Source organism: Dipodomys merriami, unplaced genomic scaffold, assembly GCF_024711535.1.
Source record: "Dipodomys merriami isolate MVZ:Mamm:240054 unplaced genomic scaffold, mDipMer1.0.p SCAF_91, whole genome shotgun sequence".
Taxonomy (NCBI): Eukaryota; Metazoa; Chordata; class Mammalia; order Rodentia; family Heteromyidae; genus Dipodomys; species Dipodomys merriami.
In genome coordinates, this window is record NW_027206524.1 from 1215001 (window position 1) to 1233039 (window position 18039).

The following is an 18039-nucleotide window of genomic DNA, read 5'->3' on the forward strand; positions in this document are numbered from 1 at the left end:
CTTTATAATCATTATTGTCACCATGGTGACTAAATACCACTGTCACTTTATTCCTCTTGCCCTTTACCTGAAATCATTCTTGTTATCACCAGTGCAAAATTATCATTGTTATTTCATCTGATGCTACCAATTGCCAGTACCCATTTTTCTCCTGGTTAGGGGAGATTGGTTATGAGCTTCTTAAGACATGGAAGCAACAAAATATCTGAATAGTATTTTGAGAGTCTGTTCTGTAATATCCCTGTATGTAACTGCATTCTAGAAGAAAATATAGAGCATGCTCAAATGTGGGTAATTGAGGTGGGTTTGTAACCAAATGCAATTTTCTTGTATAAACAAATGAATCCACTATCTATCTTTTCTCTTTGGTGACACCAATACTGTTTGTTCAAGACTCCTTTTCCATGCACAGACTGTCTCACCAAAGTTAGTTTAAAAGACATTCAGGGGCTAGAGACATGGCTAAATAGTACAGCACCCTGCCTAGCAAGCACAAGGCCTTGAGTTCAAACCTCAACACCGTAAAACAAATAACAACAACAACAAAACTGCAAACAACCAAGACCCCACAAAACAATCTGTTGCCTTTTGGCTAGAGCTACCATCTTCTAGTAATTTCACCAAAGTACATGTTCTCTGTAGGCCTTTAAGGAAACTGGGAGTTGTTCCTTTGCCCATACACATGTGAATCTACAAGGAAGCTGAACTGTGGTCAGAGAATGGTCACTGTTCCAAAAGAAGTGCCCCACAACCATTACCAAGGCAAAATTGTGTCTATAATGTTGCCTTGCATGCTACTAGACTATGGTAGACCAAGAGGTTAGGTTAAGGCATGCTTTTGTTAAGATTTGTGTGTGTGTGTGTGTGTGTGTGTGTGTGTGTGTGTGTGATTCATATTAACCACTCTAAGAGCAATAGCTTCCTGAAATGCATTAAGGAAACCGAATGGAATAGGAAGCCAAAGAGAAAGGTTATACATAGGATTAACTGAAGTACCAGTGGCCACCCCAACTTTATCCTTCTCTCCCGCCTCCAACACTCCTCCCTCACCGCCCTGCCCCCAACCTCCAATCTCCTTTCCCCATAACTGAGAGCTAATGGGAAGGAGCCTGAACCGCTGGAACCTATTCGCTATGAATTCATGGTATAAAAGGTACGGAACAATCAATCCCTGGACTGTAAAAAAAAACAAAACAAAAAACAGAAACAACCAAACCACCACTCTGCTTTCTGTGTTAGAGGCTTTCCCTAATGTCTCATAATCCTGGGATGATCAGAAATGATTTTATTGAAGAATAGAGAACTGTGAAGCAGATTGCCTCTTATGAGAAGTTTTGTAGACTCTCGAGTTTCTGAGTGATTTCATGGGGTGTTTGTTGGGAACTCCTAATGTCATTTATTTTTAGGTCATGTTTCAAGGCAAAGAACTTTTTGATCTCTCCTCTGCAAGGTTAGAATCTTTGTCCTAAGGGGTATTTGGAGGAAGAGCATTGTCAGTCACTATAATTCACAGTTCAGTACATGTTGGAGTCATTTCATCCTCGTCTGTGGGTCTGGTATTTCTGCTCTCACAGGACCTGATATCTTGCAATTTAGAGATTATCCTATTCCCTCAGACTATACATCTCTAAATTTTTGCTAACCGAGGTAATAGAGAAAGGTTTGTTTTGCAAACAGCTTTTACTCAATTTTTTGACCCCCCCCCATTTAATTCTAGTTCTGGTAGTACCTAGTACTTGCTAAACCAATGCCTTTTGTGAATTTTGTGGTGCAAATTAGATTGATTGTCAGCCTTCCTCACTGTGAGTTTGGGATTTGGCTTTTCCTGTTCTGCTAGATAAACCTGGTTTTCAGCTCCTGAAATGTTATTGTCTTATTTCTTGTTGCCATAACCACGTTTAGGTGTTTCTTTTTTAAGAAATAATTTGTTGTTTTGTGTTTTGGATGGACACAAAATTAGATGCAGTTCTCCATGTCAATATAGAAGTTTCTAACTAAAAAGAGTGGTATTTCTCCAGGTGTAGTAGTGGCTTCAACCTGTAATCCCAGCTACTTGGGAAGTGGAGATCAGAGGTTTTTGGTCTGAGACTAGCTTAAGCAGAAAGAGGTTTGGGAGACTCCATCTCACCCAGTGACTGAGCACCATGGTCAGATGCCTGTTATTCCAGCTGTAGGGAAAGCACAATTGCTGAGCATAATGGCACCTGCCTATAATTCCCACTGACATGGAAGAAGCATAAGTAGGAAGTCTGCAACCCAGGCTGGCCTAAGAATAAAGTGAGAGTCTGCCTTGAAAGTAACTAACATAAAAAAGGGCTGGAGGCATGTTTCTAGAGGTAGAGTGTGTGCCTTGCAAGCCTAGCAAGCCAACTTCAATCTGGAGTACTGTTAGAAAAAAAAAAAAGAAAAGCCAGGCACTGGTGGCTCCTGCCCGTAATCCTAGCTACTCAGGAGGCTGAGATCTGAGGATCGCGGTTCAAAGTCAGCCCGGACAGGAAAGTCTGTGAGACTCTTATCTACAATTAGCCACCAGAAAACCAGAAGTGGCGCTGTGGCTTAATTGGTAGAGCGCTTGCCTTGAGCTGAAGTGCTGAGGGACCGTGCCCAGGCGGAGAGTTCAAGCCCTGCGATCACTACAACCACTAACAACAAAAGAATACAATTTCAATTCTTAGGTGAATTAGTCAGTCTAATCAGGACACAGAAATGGTTAGGTGGAAGTTACAAGCAATGAGGAAATGTAAAGAAAACCAAAAATACAGGAGGAGATCACATAGTCTCTAAGAGGACTTCCTCACAGCTGACCTCAGCTGTGACTGGACTGTAGACTGGATCTAGGGTTAGGAATTTTTCAGTATCAAGTACTCAGACTCCCAAAGGCTGCTGTTCTCACCATGGAGACAGCCCACTTCCAGTCTATTGAAAATGTATTTGTATTCGGTACTTCAGCTGTTTTTGTCTGGCCATCTCTAAGTCCATTTTATGTTTGTCATTATCTTAAGTCATTCTTTCTGTAGTCACTTTGCAGTCACCTTGGGCTCTAGGAAAGGCAGGTCTGATCAATAACCTGTTCATGACAAAGGTCTAAAACTACCCTTAAAGAATAACAGAGCTGAGCTAAGCAGATCACTCTCAAATGAAGATAATTGCCTATAATGATCAGGCTGCACCCTCGAGCTGGAGAAATCATCTCAGGAATCTAGAAATGAGATAATGACCAGTCAGGCCACAACTCTAGCAGGGCACCTTTGCTCTGTGCCCTTAATTCTTTTTCTTTTTAAAAATAACACTCATGTCTTTATGCTGAAGGTGAAGTGTTGTCTTCTGGTGGCATCATGCCATGTATCCTCCTTTCTGTGCTATATTTCTTTCTTAATACTTTCCTATCACATTCACTACAGTCTTGTCTTGCTTAAATTCTTCTCTTTGTGGAGACAAGGATTGAGGGTGATGAGCTGCAGCTGACTTTCTGGTAACAAAAATCATGGTAATACTTGAAATAAAAGTTTAAAGAATTGGGCAGGCTGGGTACTGGTGGCTCATGCCTATAATATTAGCTACTCAGGATGATGAGATCTGAGGAACCTGTGGTTTGTAACTAATCCCTCCAGAAAACTCTGAGAATCTTACATCCAATTAGCCACCGAAAACCCAGAAGTGGAGCTGTGGCTCAAGTGGTAGAGCGCTAGCCTTGAGTAAAAGGACCAGACCTAGACCCTGAGTTCAAGTCTTAGTACACACACCAAATTGGGTGACTAAAATTGCTAGAACCACCGTTAGCAATAGAGATTGCAGGAAAAGCTACCATTCATCTTTGGAGGGACAAAGGAAGAAATTAGAATTACTGAAACTTTCTTAGAAAGGGGATTGTTGAGGATGAAAAGAAATGGTATAGTGTATAAGGGACTTGGATTTTAGCTAGCATGCAGGTCTTCAGTAGCACTAAGATGGTGAGAGGAGAAACGGTATTGGAGCTGGAGGGAGATTACAGAATGGCTTCTGCAACCTTCATATATAGCATTGGATTTGAGTGGAAAGGATCACTTGAATCTTTGTTGTATAGCTTGACAACTGTAAGTTCTAGGAAGGGCAATGAGATGTCAGAAAGCACCTGTCTGAGCCTAAGGATCTAAGTGTTTAGAGGACAACACTCATCATGGAGTAATATGGGTCTGGTCTGAGCTCTGCAGGACTGAGCCGCTCCAGCTTGTTACTGGACTTTGGGGATCAATGGCTGGATAATTGTGACTTAAAGAGAGATAAATCCTAGAACCAAAACAGGGACAGCTGGAATCAGGATGAGCTAGGGTATCACCTCAGACTTCAGAACTAGGCTTTATCACTGGAGCAGAACACGGTAATGCTAGTTAAATGGTTAAAACTGTTTTCTTTTTTATCAAGAAGGGAAATGAATCCATATGTTTCCTTTGTGAATTCTGAGCATCTTGGATAATCACAGGTAGGGAGGCCTCAAAAAGGAGAGACTGTGCTGGGTGCCAGTGGCTCATGCTTGTAATCCTAGTTATTCAGGAGGCTGAGAGCTGAGGATTAGGGCCCAGGTAGGAAAGTCTGTAAGCCTCTTCTCCAATTAGCTACCAAAAAGTCTTAAGTGGAATTGTAGCTCAAGTGGCAGAGTGCCATCTTGAGCAAAAAAGCTTTGGGACAGCACCCAGGCATGAGTTCATATTCCAGGACCAGGAAAGGGTGGTGGGAGGGAGAGTGGGAGGGAGAGGAAGAGAAGGAGAGGAAAAGTGTGTGTGTGGGGAGTGGGGAGAGAAACAAAAAGGGACAGAGAGAGGGACAGAGAGGAGGAAAGAAAGAAAGAAAGAAAGGGACAGAGAGGGACAGAAAGAGGGACAGAGATAGAGAGGAGAGAGAGAGAGAGGAGCTTCTTAAAAATAAGTCCCTTGGAGTTTTGATGATTCATTGAAAAAAATAGATAAGGGGCTGGGAAGGTGGCTCAGTGGTAGAGTGCTTGCCTTGCATGCCTGAGGCCCTGGGTTCGATTCCTCAGCACCACATAAGCAAAAAGAAAAAAGCCGGAAGTGGCGCTGTGCCTCAAGTGGTAGAGTGCTAGCCTGGATCTGAAGAGCTTAGGGACAGCGCCCAGGCCCAGAGTTTGGGCCCCACGACCGGACCCCCCCCAAAAAAAAAAAGAAAAAGAAAAAAATAGATAAAAGGTCTCATAGTTTGTGAAACTGGTATCAAAGAGACTTGGGAGTTTTGGATGAAGGAGAAACTATAATGATTGCTTTTGTATTTTTCAATTATTATGCTATTAGTCTTTTTGTCTGATTTTGGCAAGCCAGACAATAATGAAAGAATATTCATTATTAAATCCTAACACATGAAGGGTCCTCAAGATATTTTCAATAAGTGAATGCATATGTGTCAATGAAAACCAATGAAAAGCAGATTCTTAAAAACCTTATTGTTCTTCTAATTCATGGTATTTAAAAATAGGTGGTAGCAATGGTAGAGCACTTGCCTAGCATGCTCAAGGCTCTGAGTTCAATTCATACTACTAGTAAAAACATTAAGCAGATTATCCTTGAAAGGCAATAACATCTTTTTTTTCCTTTTTCTCCCCATTCACAATACAGACTAGGCACAGGCCTGGGCTGAGGTGTATATGGGGTAGGTTTACTCTGCCTTCTCTTTCTATACAGTCAGTGTAAGAACACAGCTTGTGGTGAGCACCCGGAGGCCAATAATATCTTTTATCAGTAAAAGTGAACCAGTGAATCAGTTTTTCAGAGATGAGATAGAAATGACCACATATCCTTTGAGATCAATGAAAACTCATACTCAAGCTCTATAATCAAAAGGTATCTATATATAAATTTAGGACAAGTATAAAAAATCCTCATGATCTCAGGGAAATCTTCAAGTGTTATGTTTCAATGGCAGGTTTATTATTTAATAAATGTTAATGACAGAGTTTTCATAACACCAGTAAATGTTACAACATCGAATCTCCCTGACTGAATTAAAAAACGACAATCACAACAAGGTTGATGAATTTGGATTTTTTTTTTTTTTCATGTTTTCTGAGGGTAAGACCAGAGTCCTCACTTGGTCTCCTCTCCGTTCTCCTGTTTATCTTTCATTTTCTTCATCTCTTCTCTGGCCATGTGTCCTCGGAAAACTGACTGGATTTTGACAGCAGCATTCTCTTCTTTTTCTTTTTCTTCTTCTTCCTCAGGAGACGCCTTCATTAAAAGGAGAGAAAGAGACTTAACGGCTCATATTTTCTATGCCACAAAAATAAATGAATAAATTTAATCAGCTTAGGGATGTAACTGAGATCTGTTGCTTCCTGAATTTCACATATTTGTATATGTACCAAATAGCAAATGCCAAACAACAGAAATTTTGTTTTGTACTGTTTAATGTGTCTCTGCAATAAAAAAAATCAGCTTCTTTTTTTGTACAAAAAATTCCTATTTAACAGTTTTCTGAGCAATAATATTTTTGAGGAGGAAAACAAGACTTGAAGCACAGTAAGAAATGTTGAAAGATTAGTAAATGTGCTGTTCTGAAATAATCATGATTATATAAGATGGGTTAAAATGTTCCCTTATTGGTTTCTAAATGATTTCTAAAACCAGAATCATACACTGAAGGGTGGAGTGACAAAGAGTAATTAGTTTATCCCGGTAAGGTCAGATTTTAACATGGCTGACCTTGGCATATTTAACTGACTTTTGGCATATCTTTCTTCCTCCTCTATCTTATTCTTTTAAAAAGGTATAATTTACAGACAGCAAAACATAGGGATCCTGAGGTTAACACTGAAAACACACATACATACACACACACAACACTTAATATATCTTTTTATATTTTATAAAGATGATAAATATGCAACAAAAAGCAAATACAATTTGTGATGAAAAGTTGAAAGGTTTTCTTCACCTTCCCAAATCCTGTTCCTAAGAGATAACCATTATCATGGGTTAAGTGTGTTTGATGCATCTATGTGTGCATGTGCATGTGCATGTGCATATATATATATATATATATATATATATATATATATATATATATCCTTCCAAAATTTCTCTACATGCAAAATACATTCATAAAACAATATATATGCATTTTTATTTTAAAAATGAGTTCACATTCAGGATACATTATATATGTGTGTGTGTATGAAAATGTCACATTTAAATAACTCATGTGTGCTAATAATGAGATCATACAACTATTTTTTTTTGCAGTTAGCAATATATCTTGGTGGTCTTCTTCTTCTTCCTCTTCTTCTTTGGTTGGTCATGGGGCTTGAACTCTGGGCCTGGGCGCTGTCCCTCAGCTCTTCAGCTCAAGGCTAGTGCTCTACCACTTGAGCCACTTCTGGCTTTTTCTGTTTATGTGGTGCTGAGGAATCAAACCCAGAGCTCATGCATGCAAGGCAAGCACTCTACCACTGAGCCACCTTCCCAGTGCTGTATCTTTGTTTTCTCTCTCTGTCTGTCTCTGTCTCTCTCCCCCTTTCTCCTCTCCTCTCTCTCTCTGTCTGTCTCTCTGTCTGTCTCTGTCTCTCTGTCTGTCTCTGTCTCTCTGTCTCTGTCTGTCTGTCTGTCTGTCTGTCTGTCTGTCTGTCTGTCTCTCTCACCTGTCTCTCTCTTGGTTGATTGTAGGGCTTGAAGTGGGGGCCTGGGCACTGTTTATGAATTGGTCTTTTGGTCAAAGCTAGTGCTCTACCACTTTGAGTGCCACTTGCAGTTTTCTGGTGGTTCATTGGAGATAAGAGTTTCATAGATTTTCCCACCATGGCTGGCTTTGAACCACAGACCTCAAATCTCAGCCTCCTGAATAGTTAGGATTATTGGCATGAGCTACCAGTGCTGGGGCTTGATTTGCTTTTCTATGTTATTTTAATGTCTTATTATTTTAAAGACATCATCATATTGAGCTGTACTAATATACTTTGATTTATTCACTTAGTTTCTTTATAACAGACCCAATGGATTGTTCAATTTCTCCCCCACACTCATTACAAACAAATTAGGGGAAATTATGTTCTTGAATCTTTAAGTGTAAACAGTATGTTATAGAAGTGTGTTATAAAAGATGATGTATCAAATGGGCAAATAAGTTACTCTCAAGCTGGAAATCAATGAGACTGTAACCTCAACTCTCATAAAAGCTTGTATAAGGGCACCTATGAAAGAGATAAGAAAATGGTACTTCCTTTCCTTATCCCTGACTTCTCATATATTATGTTAGTATCAGGCTTATTGGGTTGGATTGATAAAATTTTGGGATAATTGCACATATTACAGGGAAAAATCTATGCTTTGATGGGTGTGAGGTAAGGTATTTCTCAAGGGACATGACGATCTTAGGTGTCAACTATTGGGTAATTAATTGGAATATTAGGATATGAAAAGGACTGAGAAACCTGGCCCTTTTTTTTTTGGTTGTTGTTGTTGGTACAGGGCTTGAACTTTGGGCCTGGGCATTGTCCCTGAGCTCTTTAGCTCAAGGTGAGTGCTCTACCACTTGAGCCACAGCATTACTTCCTGTTTTCTGGTGGTTAATTGGAGAAAGTATCTCATGGACTTTCCTGCCAAGGCTGGCTTTGAATTGTGATACTCAGATCTCAGCCTCCCGAGTAGTTAGGATTACAGGCATGAGCCACTGGCGCCAGGTAAAACCTGGCTTTTGATACTTTCTCATCAGACCTAGTTCTCTGAGTCTGAACTATGAAGAACATTGGCAGTGGCGTTGGTAAATATTTAACAACTGGTCCTCTAGAAAGAAACAGGTTCTGATGTGTAGTGTTCACATTGTTTTAATATTCCCACAATGGCTGACTTCAATCTATTAAAATAGTGCCTCAGCTACTTGGTAAATGGAGACTGAGAGGATAGAAGTTTGAGGCAAAAATCTAAAAAAAAAAAAAAATCCCCAGCCAAAAATCTAAGATTCAATCCATAAACTAAAGCAAAAAAAAAAAAAAAGAGGCCTGGGGGTATGAGTCAAATGGTTGAGTGCCTATCTAGCAAGCATGGGACCTGAGATCAAATCTCAGTGTCACAAAAAAATATAATAATATTACTGAATATGGAATTGGTAGAGATGTGCACAGTTATCTCCTGAGTGCTGCTGTTTGCACACTACACTAAATTATAATGCCATTATAATACAGATAGGTAGCAATGTCGACTTCCCATATCTTGATGGCTAGGATGTAGATTAACAAGGGAGGAGGGTGTTTTTGTAGAGGGCCCACTTGTATAAGTAAACCACACTGTATGATGTCATTTTAGTTGGCTACTTATAATTCTTTTCAGCTTTTATTTTTCTTTTCTTTGAACCTTTCCATTGTGTAGTGTTGATGAGCAACCATTAGTGAAAAATTCCCAAAGTGGAAGGTGAATCTGAAATATAAGACTACAAGTTGTTCTGTCTGCATTTCCTAATGGGAAGATTTTCTGTCCATTGACAATCTTGAAAAATAAGATTTTATTTTTAATGGAAGAATGAATTTTTCTTTATAAGAGGTATGGTTGAAAGTGATCTATGTTTATCACTGATATTAACTATCAAGAAAGCAAAATTGCAACTTTAAAAATATGGGCTGAAGGTGGCTCAGTGGTAGAGTGCTTGCCTTGCATGCATGAAACCCTGGGTTTGATTCCTCAGCACCACATAAGCAGAAAAAACCAGAAGTGGCGCTGTGGCTCAAGTGGTAGAGCACTAGCCTTGAGCTGAAGAGCTGAGGGACAGTGCCCAGGCCCAGAGTTCAGGCCCCTCGATCGACCAAAAATAAATAAATAAATAAAAATATAGATAATAGGTTGATTCATATTTGAAGTACAATTTTAAACTGAGTAATGATATTCTTTGTAGGAATACAAAAAATATATAAGAAAAAATTACATACTAAGGCGGTAGCCCTTTCATCTTCCTTTTTCTCGGATGTTGAGGACATTTCCTGGACAAGGTCACATTTCACAGGTTGTTCTTGGTCCTAGTAAAAGAGGACAGGCCAAACAGATAAATGTTTTTCAGTAGATAATGTTTTGTTCCAGATCAAACTTCTTTGGGTAAATGGAAAATAACTGATGGAGAAGAAGGGGGAATTATATTAATTTTATTTAATTATATATACAATTCCCTTATATTAAATTAAATATATAAAATATATAAATTCTATTAAATTACTATATATTAAATTAAATATATGTCTTTTAACAAAGAAAATATGTTGGAACAAAAGGAAATAAATGAAGGAAACTCAAGGGACTCAAACTATAAACAAATATCGAAAGTCAACATTCTCTCTTCTGCTATTGCACTAAAAACAAACGACTACTATGAATTAGCAAGCCTAATGTGTCACAGTAAAAGTTGGTAAGATGAACTAATAAATTCTGCAAAGAGTATGAAAATGAGATGTCAATGGTTTTTAAAACAGGAATAAATACCATTGTGTTTTGCAATATGAGGCCAATGAAATTTATGGATTAAAATTATGGATTAAATTTATGGATTAGAAACCAAGTCAATATTAGGGAAAAGGAAGGAGATCGGGGAAGGAGGTAAGAGAAGCAAATGGGGGTGGGGTGGGTGGATAGGTTCAAAATACATTATATATTCATGTATGAAAATGTCACAATGACATTCATTTTGTACAATTAGCATACATTAATTAAAGACTAAGTCAAGGAAGTCAGTTTTGCTGTAGGGAATGATTTAAGTATAAAGAGAGAAATAAACTGTCAATTTTTTTTTTTGTGTGTGTGTGTGTGAGTACTGAGGTTTGAACTCTGGCTCAGACTTGTTAGGCAGGGGGCTCTACCATTGAGCCACACATCTAGTACCACGTTTTGCTAGTTATTTTAAAGGATCTTGCTTCTTGCCTGGGTATGCGTTTGGCCTGGGATTTGCTTATTTTTGGCTCCATATAGTTGCTGGGATAACAGGTGTTCACCACTGTGTCTAGCTATGGGTTGAGAAGGATCTTGTCAACTTTTTTCTGCCTTGGCTGGCCTCAGCTTGTGATTCTCTTCTTTATTATTATTTATTTAGACACCAGTCCTGTGGTTTGTACTCAGGGCCTGGGTGCTGGCCCTGAGATTCTTTTTTTCAAAGCTAATGCTCTACCACATGAGCCCAGCTCTACTTCTGGCTTTTTCTGAGTTGTTAATTGGAGAGAAGCGTTTTACAGACTTTCCTGCCCTGGCTGGCTTTGAACAGCTATCATGCAGATCTTACTCTCCTGTGTAGCTAGAATTACAGGTGTGAGCCACCAGCACCCGGTGTGGTTTTCCTATTTTAAGCCTCCCAAGTAATGGATTAGCCATGAGACACTGGCACCTGGCAGCTTGGTCAATTTTGACATGGCTATTCAAATCTTCCTCTAAAATAGAGGCAATGCTAATTCACCATTTTTAGAAGAAGAGCTTCTAAAACTCACAGAATGGAAATTTAAGGACATAAAAGTAAACTGAAAAAGATTTTAGAATTGAAAAGAAAAAGAGACTCTGAAATTGCTGTGTGACACAAGGACATAGAACTTTTCAACATTATCCTCTTGATTTCCATAAAACATGAATATATATAAAACATTAATACAGAAATTAGTTAAAATAGAAATAAAATACTTCCATATACACAGGCATAAATGGTTGCAACTTCACTTTTGAACTCATGAACTAAGTGCCAGCTACTTCTACAGGATATTCTCCAAATGTACGGGAGAACATCAAAACCTGAATTTTGAGTTCATTTCTCTTAATTCTACTATCTGTTGGTGTGTTATTAATAACAGAATTGTTTCAGTTGTCTAAAAATAAATAATTTAATACAACCAAAATGTCAATAGTGTTATACAATTATTACTATTGTTATTATTATTTTTAGATGGGTCTCACTATGTTGCTCTGGACCTCAATCTCTGAGCTCAACTCTCCTGCCTCAGCTTCTTGAGTAGCTGGGACTACAGAGGAACATCAACAAGCCTGGCTAATGATCTCAATTTTTCTTTTTTGTCAGTCATGGAGCCTGAACTCTGGGCCTGAGAGCTGTCCCTCAGTTCTTCAACTCAAGGCTAGAGCTCTACCACTTGAGCCATATCACCACTTCTGGCTTTTTCTGCTTATGTGGTGCTAAGGAATTGAACCCAGGGCCTCATGTATGCAAGGCAAGTGCTCTACCACTGAGCCACCTTCCCAGCCCATGAAATCAAATTTTAATATACCTATAAATTACTTTGTGGATCTGATCAAAACATAACTTCTAATTTGTAGACCTAGAGTGGAGCCTGAGACTTTAATTTCCATCAAGTTCCCAGTTGATACCAATGATGCTGTTCTTAATCAGTCTTTCTCATCTGAACAACAGAACATAGAGAGAATGTCTTGAACTTTCTCAACTCTCCTAAGGTCTGTATGGCTATTAAGGAAAGACACTGACGTCTCACACATGTAATAACAGGTACCTTCAATTTAAGGTTTGAATTTTTTTGAGGAATCTTGCTTTGAGAATACTCCTAAATGAGAAAAATAAGTTCTGTCTTTTCTGAACAGATTAGTTTTATAGAGAAGATTATATAAATCTTTCATTCTAATTTGTCTTTTGTAGCACATGATGAAATAATTGGACTAAGTGTTTGATGATATATCATTCATTAACTCAGAAGTTGTTTAGAACTTGTTCTTGCTAAACATTGTGGTGCTAAAAATGTGAACAAAAGATGCAGTAATTGCTCTATAACTTTTAAGTATCTTGTTAATCAGTTAAATTTAAGCAAAATATCGGTACTCAATTCAGATACTTGGGAAAGTAATTTCTCATTGGAAAAAGCACAATAAAAAGTTTTAATAAGTTATTGTTAATGCCTCATGCACTCCTCACAATTCTAGACAGATCCTAGTAATCTCTGGTACACAGGAAAATAAAAAGCTAAATTCACTAGCTTCACAAGACTATACCTTGAATGCATGGTTGTTATAGAAGCGGTCGTCTAACTTAGCCCCCCATTCTGCTGGATCAAAGTTGGTTTCTAGATAATAAAAATATAATAATTTCAGACTTAGAGTTCACTAAAATCAATCTATAAGAATAACACAAAAACGTTCCTCTTTTCAAATCATGGGTTCTTAACTGACAGTTGAAAATCTGACTGTCAATTATACAGAGCAGACAAAAGCAGGAATCATTAGTGATATTATAAAAGCACTAGAAATGTATTTTGCCTTTATAAAATTCATAACAAAATGTGAGAAAGAACAAATGTCAATACTGAAAAATAAACATTGACACTTTCATACATCTACTAGCAAACACAGGAAAGTGTATAAAGTCAATGTTAAATAGTCAGGAGTTTTGGGAAGGAGGCACATTAAATAGACAGTTGGCAGGAAGAAGTATTTACATTTAAGCAGAATTTTTCTGTAACTTTTCATTTATGACAAATTTCAAGCAAGAAATGCATGGAAATAGCATACTGAAATCCCTTTGTATAACATATGCTAATAAAAAAGAAATTTTTAACCTAAAGTAGAAATAGTAAAATAAACTTATGCATATTATTTAGATTATATAATTAGCAACTCTTCAGATTACTTTCCCACCATTTCTGATTATTTTCAAGCTAGCCTTTCAGGAATCCTGTTATTTTATCTACAAATATATCTTTCAGTATGTACCTCTAAAATATGGACTCTTTAAATGTAAGCATGACACCATAATTATACCTAAAAATATAATTCCTTAATACTGTTCTGTCAACTCTCCAATTTCTTCCATTGTCTATTTCTTAGTCTTTTTTTTTTTTTTTTGGTCATGGGGCCTGAAGTCTGGGCTTGGGTGCTGTCCTCAACTCTTCAGCTCAAGGCTAGCGTTCTACCACTTGAGCCTCAGCATCACTTCTGGCTTATTCTGCTTATGTGGTGCTGAGGAATGGAACTCAGGGCCTCATACATGCAAAGCAAGCACTCTACCACTGAGCCACCTTCCCAGCTCCTATTTCTAAGTCTTTTTGTTGATTCAGATTAGACCCATGGTTCTGGGTATTCAGAGATGCCCAACAATATTGTGTTAGTTATAATTTTGAGGTTTTTGAAGGTATCTTTTTTTTTTCCAGTTCTGGAGCGCAAACCCAAAGGGCCTTATATATGTTAGGCAAACAATCTACCACTGAGCTACATCCCCAGTCCTGAAATGTATTTTCTTTTAAGAGAAAACATATCAAGAGGTTGCACAGACATTTTTCAATTCCAATTTAGGCTTATAGGATTTTATTAACCTCTTCCATTTTTATAACTGTATGCTATTTTTCCTTAAACTAAAAATCTTATTCCTGCTAACACAGGTAGTTACTTGTTTTTGTCCATAATACATAAAAACAATTCTGGAATAAACTTCAGGTTAATCCACTATTACTAAACCATATATTTGAGGAATCAGCTTAAAAAGAGAAATCCTTATTTAGCTCATAGTTTTGGAGGTTTTAGTCTAAGACCAATTGGCCCTGGTTTTGGGGTCTGTAGTTTCAGAGTACAATATGGTAGGAGCGTATGTGGAGGGAGACATTTGCTTCATTTCCAAGTGTGATAAAGGAAAAGGGAGAAGGAGAGGGAGAGAAAGGAGAGAAAGGGAGATGGAGAGGGTGAAAGGGAGAGGGTGTGTAACATATAGAATTAATTGTTTTGTTTCCTCATCTTTAACTCAGTATTTTATATGAAATCCACTTTTCCCCTAGCACTTTGAGATACCATTTATATTATATACTAACATATCTTCTGTTCCCAAAACTTAAGGCCAATAAAAACTTATAGAATGGGCTCATAGGTGGAGCTACCATGTACAAGGTCCTGGTTTGATCTTTAGCACCATATAAAATAAAATTACTTATGAAGAATGATGGGAAGTGAGTTATTACATTGTGTGGGAGGCTAGGCTATTAGTCTGTAATGATTGCTTTTGCCTTTTTGGAGAGACTAAAATTTGATGTTTCTATTAGTTTGATAATTCACCTTTGGTTGACATGAGTAGAAGTGGATGTGGTGTTTAAAACTGTTTCAGATGGTTTACCCCTTTTTTTTTTTTTTTTATCAGTGAAGAGCTAGTATCCTGAGACCATTAATCTGAATCATCAATTGCTTTTATTACTGTGATCCGGTAACAATGACTCAAATGTTTTTGTAATAGTATGTTCCTGAGTTCTAAAATTAAACAAATGACTAAAATTTTTTTACTGCATGAAGTTGTAAAATTAATGTTATAATAACAAAATTAATGCTCATGGTAGTTCATCTCTTTTCCCAAAGGATTTCTCTTCCCTTAAATATAATTTACCAAATACTTTCAGTAGAAAAGCTTCAGATTGTGCATCTATATTCACCCTGACTGGATATGGAAAAGACCAGCAACAGGAAATGGGTAGGAACTGAGTTCTGTAGGGCAGAGCAAAGGCAATGGGTGGAGCGGTACCTGTGTGCTATGAGAGCTGTTTTTAAATTCAAGCCCTTTGCTAGATCTTCCCTCTGTAAAGTGATTTACAATGTAAAGTCTGTTTGCTTTTTGCTCCTCCTATTCACATTTACCCCTCTACTGACATTCTATAATCAATAATAATATTTTATACATAATGGTTGTTCTTTCAAGAGGAGGTTATTTATTTTGAGGCACTGGGGAATTGAACCTAGGCCTTGCATATGCTTAATTTATGTTTTACCACTGAGCTATATTCCTAACCCAAGAGTAGGTTTTAATAAAATTTATAGCTCTAATAATCCTTTTTTTTTGGTTAGTCGTGGGGCTTGAACACTGGACCTAGATGCTGTTCCTTAGCTCTTCAGCTCTAGGCTCTACCACTTGAGGCACAGTGCCACTTCCGGTTTCTGGTGGTTTATTGGAAATAAAAGTCTTATGGACTTTCCTGCCAGGGCTGGCTTTGAATTGTGATCCTTAGATCTCAACCTCCTGAGTAGCTAGGATTACAGGCATGAGCCACGGGTGCCCAGTAATAATCTTCTTTTGACCACTTGAGGAGGTCTGAGTTGATAGAGATTTTAAGGAAATAAAGGAACTTTAACTTTCAATCAGAGTTACTATTAGCATGTATTTTAAATTTTTGTAGAGGCTGGGATTTTTGAGAGTATAAAGAATACAAATTACCTCCTCCAAGTTTGGCAGTTCATTTTTCAAAGCAGTTTGTCTTTATTGAAGAACAAGTTTCATATACTCTAGTGAATTCTAATTTATTTAATCTAAGGAGTGAATTATTTTTATAACACTTATAATACTTTCAAATCAGAAGAATCAAAATTTATAGAAAGCTGAAAATTATCTTCTGAGGAAGAACAGACTATCAACTATTGGGGATGATTAGAACAAGCTGTTGGGAAGTGAAAGTTTATACTGTACCATCTTTTGAAGTTCCATTCTGTATCCATGAAGAAGTCTGAGGAATTAACTGGCAATCTCAAATAATGTAAAACTACTTGAAGGCATCCAAAAAGCACACATCATTTCACATAGCAAGCTACCTGCTTAATAAAGACTTTCTGTAGAATGAAGATGGTCGGTCAATTTTATTATCATAATCAAATACTCTTAGACAGTGGCTATTTCTTTTTTTTTTTTTTAAAGCTTACTCTCTCTTTTCTCTAGAAGGTTCTCAAAATATGCTGCTGCAAAAGCTGGTATATTTTCAGGTTGCTCCCTCAGAATCTCTCGGGTCAGCCCTTCAAGAAGATTCCCAAATCCTTGTGGAATTCGGTAGTGGGTGTTGGAGAATGGAATCGACATCTCCTTAGGAAGAATTGCTTATGGTACCTAGAGTCATCAAAAAGTACTGACTTTATAATTGATTTTAATATAATCACAATTATGTCAACAATCTATTTGGCATACCCCAACTTTCTGGGCTTCAACTCTTTTTTTTCATTCACACCACTCCAGTGCACTCATTTCTTCCAGTACAATTTGAATTTTCCATCATGAATTAGATTACAAATTCGATTGGTCAAATCACTGAAAATAAGTTCACAAACCAAGACTTTCCACTATGACCCTAAGTACTTTTTCTTTCTGTCCTTCTGTCTTACTGTTCTTAAAAGGTGAGGTAGTTTATCCCATGACGATTTAGGCAGAACTTTTGAAAAGCTAGCTTAACTGAATTCATTGCCAATTGCTAAGGCTCTGTTTAAGGTCCAACGACAGTGAAAAACGAGTCCTCAGTTCTAGAAATCAGTGTGACTCGTTGAAGTTTCACCCTGTCTTCAACTGCCACTTTGGAAACACGACCTGTAATGGCTCTAAAAGTACCTCTGAACTCTGGAAGGGGGTAGAGGAGGGGATGGGTGTGATGGTTTTTAAAAAATCCTTAGAGGATTCTTAGTATTTTTCGGGTTTTTGCTTTGCCAGGCTTCCTCCTTCCACTGTGGAATACAAGCGGGCTGGGCTCCTTGGGTACAGAGCCTCTTCTGGGAGCGGCCTGTTTGTGAGCGCGTCAATGCGGGAATAAAGGAGGAGGCCGGGTGGGGGGGTCCGGGCTGGAGGAGGGGGCTGTTTCCACGAGGCCTAATCTGTGTGGCGGGGCTGGTTCCCCCCCCGCCCATCTTTTCTTTGAAGAGACAGGAGATGAGGCTTTGACTCATTCCCGGGTTGTGAAAAGCACTGGGGAGACCCTGAACCGAGCTGGGGGGCGGGAGGCGGTGCGGAGATGAGTCAAACCGTGGGCCGGACGTCCAGGACCCGAGGGGCTCCAGCGGCCCGGGTTCCCACTCGGCTCCAGGCTGCCCAGGGCTGTCGGGGAGGCCGAGAGCAGGTGAAGGGGCCCAGAAAAGGCGAGGCTCGGCGGTGGGAGAGGAAGTATGGGGGTGGGGAAAAACCGCCTCACCTCGCCTTTCTCTCTGAGGTAGTGCCGATGGGATGGTTCCGCCTGTTTTTTCTCGTTGCTGGGTAACCGTTTAAAAAAAAAAAACACAAACTACGGCGGCCGAGAAGGAGAGAGTCGCCGCCGGGCTTGGCGGCGGCGGCGGATGGTTTCGAGGACTGAAGGGCCTGGAGAGG

The 18039-nt window shown here is 38.6% G+C and overlaps 1 protein-coding gene and 1 non-coding gene across 3 annotated transcripts; both read right to left on the reverse strand.

The window, feature by feature from the left end:
- Nucleotides 1–5578: 5578 nt before the first annotated feature.
- Nucleotides 5579–5709, reverse strand: LOC138821393 (small nucleolar RNA SNORA51). Its single transcript, XR_011370143.1, has one exon. It is a non-coding gene; the product is annotated as a small nucleolar RNA SNORA51 (small nucleolar RNA).
- Nucleotides 5710–5893: 184 nt separating this feature from the next.
- LOC138821361 (sperm surface protein Sp17-like) lies at nucleotides 5894–18009 on the reverse strand. Of its 2 annotated transcripts, none has more exons than XM_070013528.1 (5): nucleotides 17867–18009; nucleotides 16620–16800; nucleotides 12951–13021; nucleotides 9899–9985; nucleotides 5894–6212 (listed from the first exon to the last, which is right to left on the reverse strand). In XM_070013528.1, exons 2-5 carry the CDS (start codon nucleotides 16771–16773, stop codon nucleotides 6072–6074), a joined length of 453 nt encoding a protein of 150 aa, XP_069869629.1. In that variant the 5' UTR covers nucleotides 16774–16800; nucleotides 17867–18009; the 3' UTR covers nucleotides 5894–6071. The 2 variants fall into 2 exon arrangements, with proteins under 2 accessions (XP_069869629.1, XP_069869630.1); XM_070013529.1 differs by lacking the exon at nucleotides 17867–18009 and adding an exon at nucleotides 17701–17829.
- Between the last annotated feature and the right edge of the window lie 30 nt (nucleotides 18010–18039).

Excerpts from the sequence above, each read along its gene's own strand:
- LOC138821361 (XM_070013528.1), bottom strand. The coding sequence starts at position 16,773 with ATGTCGATTCCATTCTCCAACACCCACTACCGAATTCCACAAGGATTT. Across the intron at positions 13,022-16,619 it reads CCTTCTAGAGAAAAGAGAGA|AAACCAACTTTGATCCAGCA; the intron begins GTAAGCTTTAAA and ends TTTATTATCTAG. Across the intron at positions 6,213-9,898 it reads ATGAAAGGGCTACCGCCTTA|GCGTCTCCTGAGGAAGAAGA; the intron begins GTATGTAATTTT and ends CTTTTAATGAAG.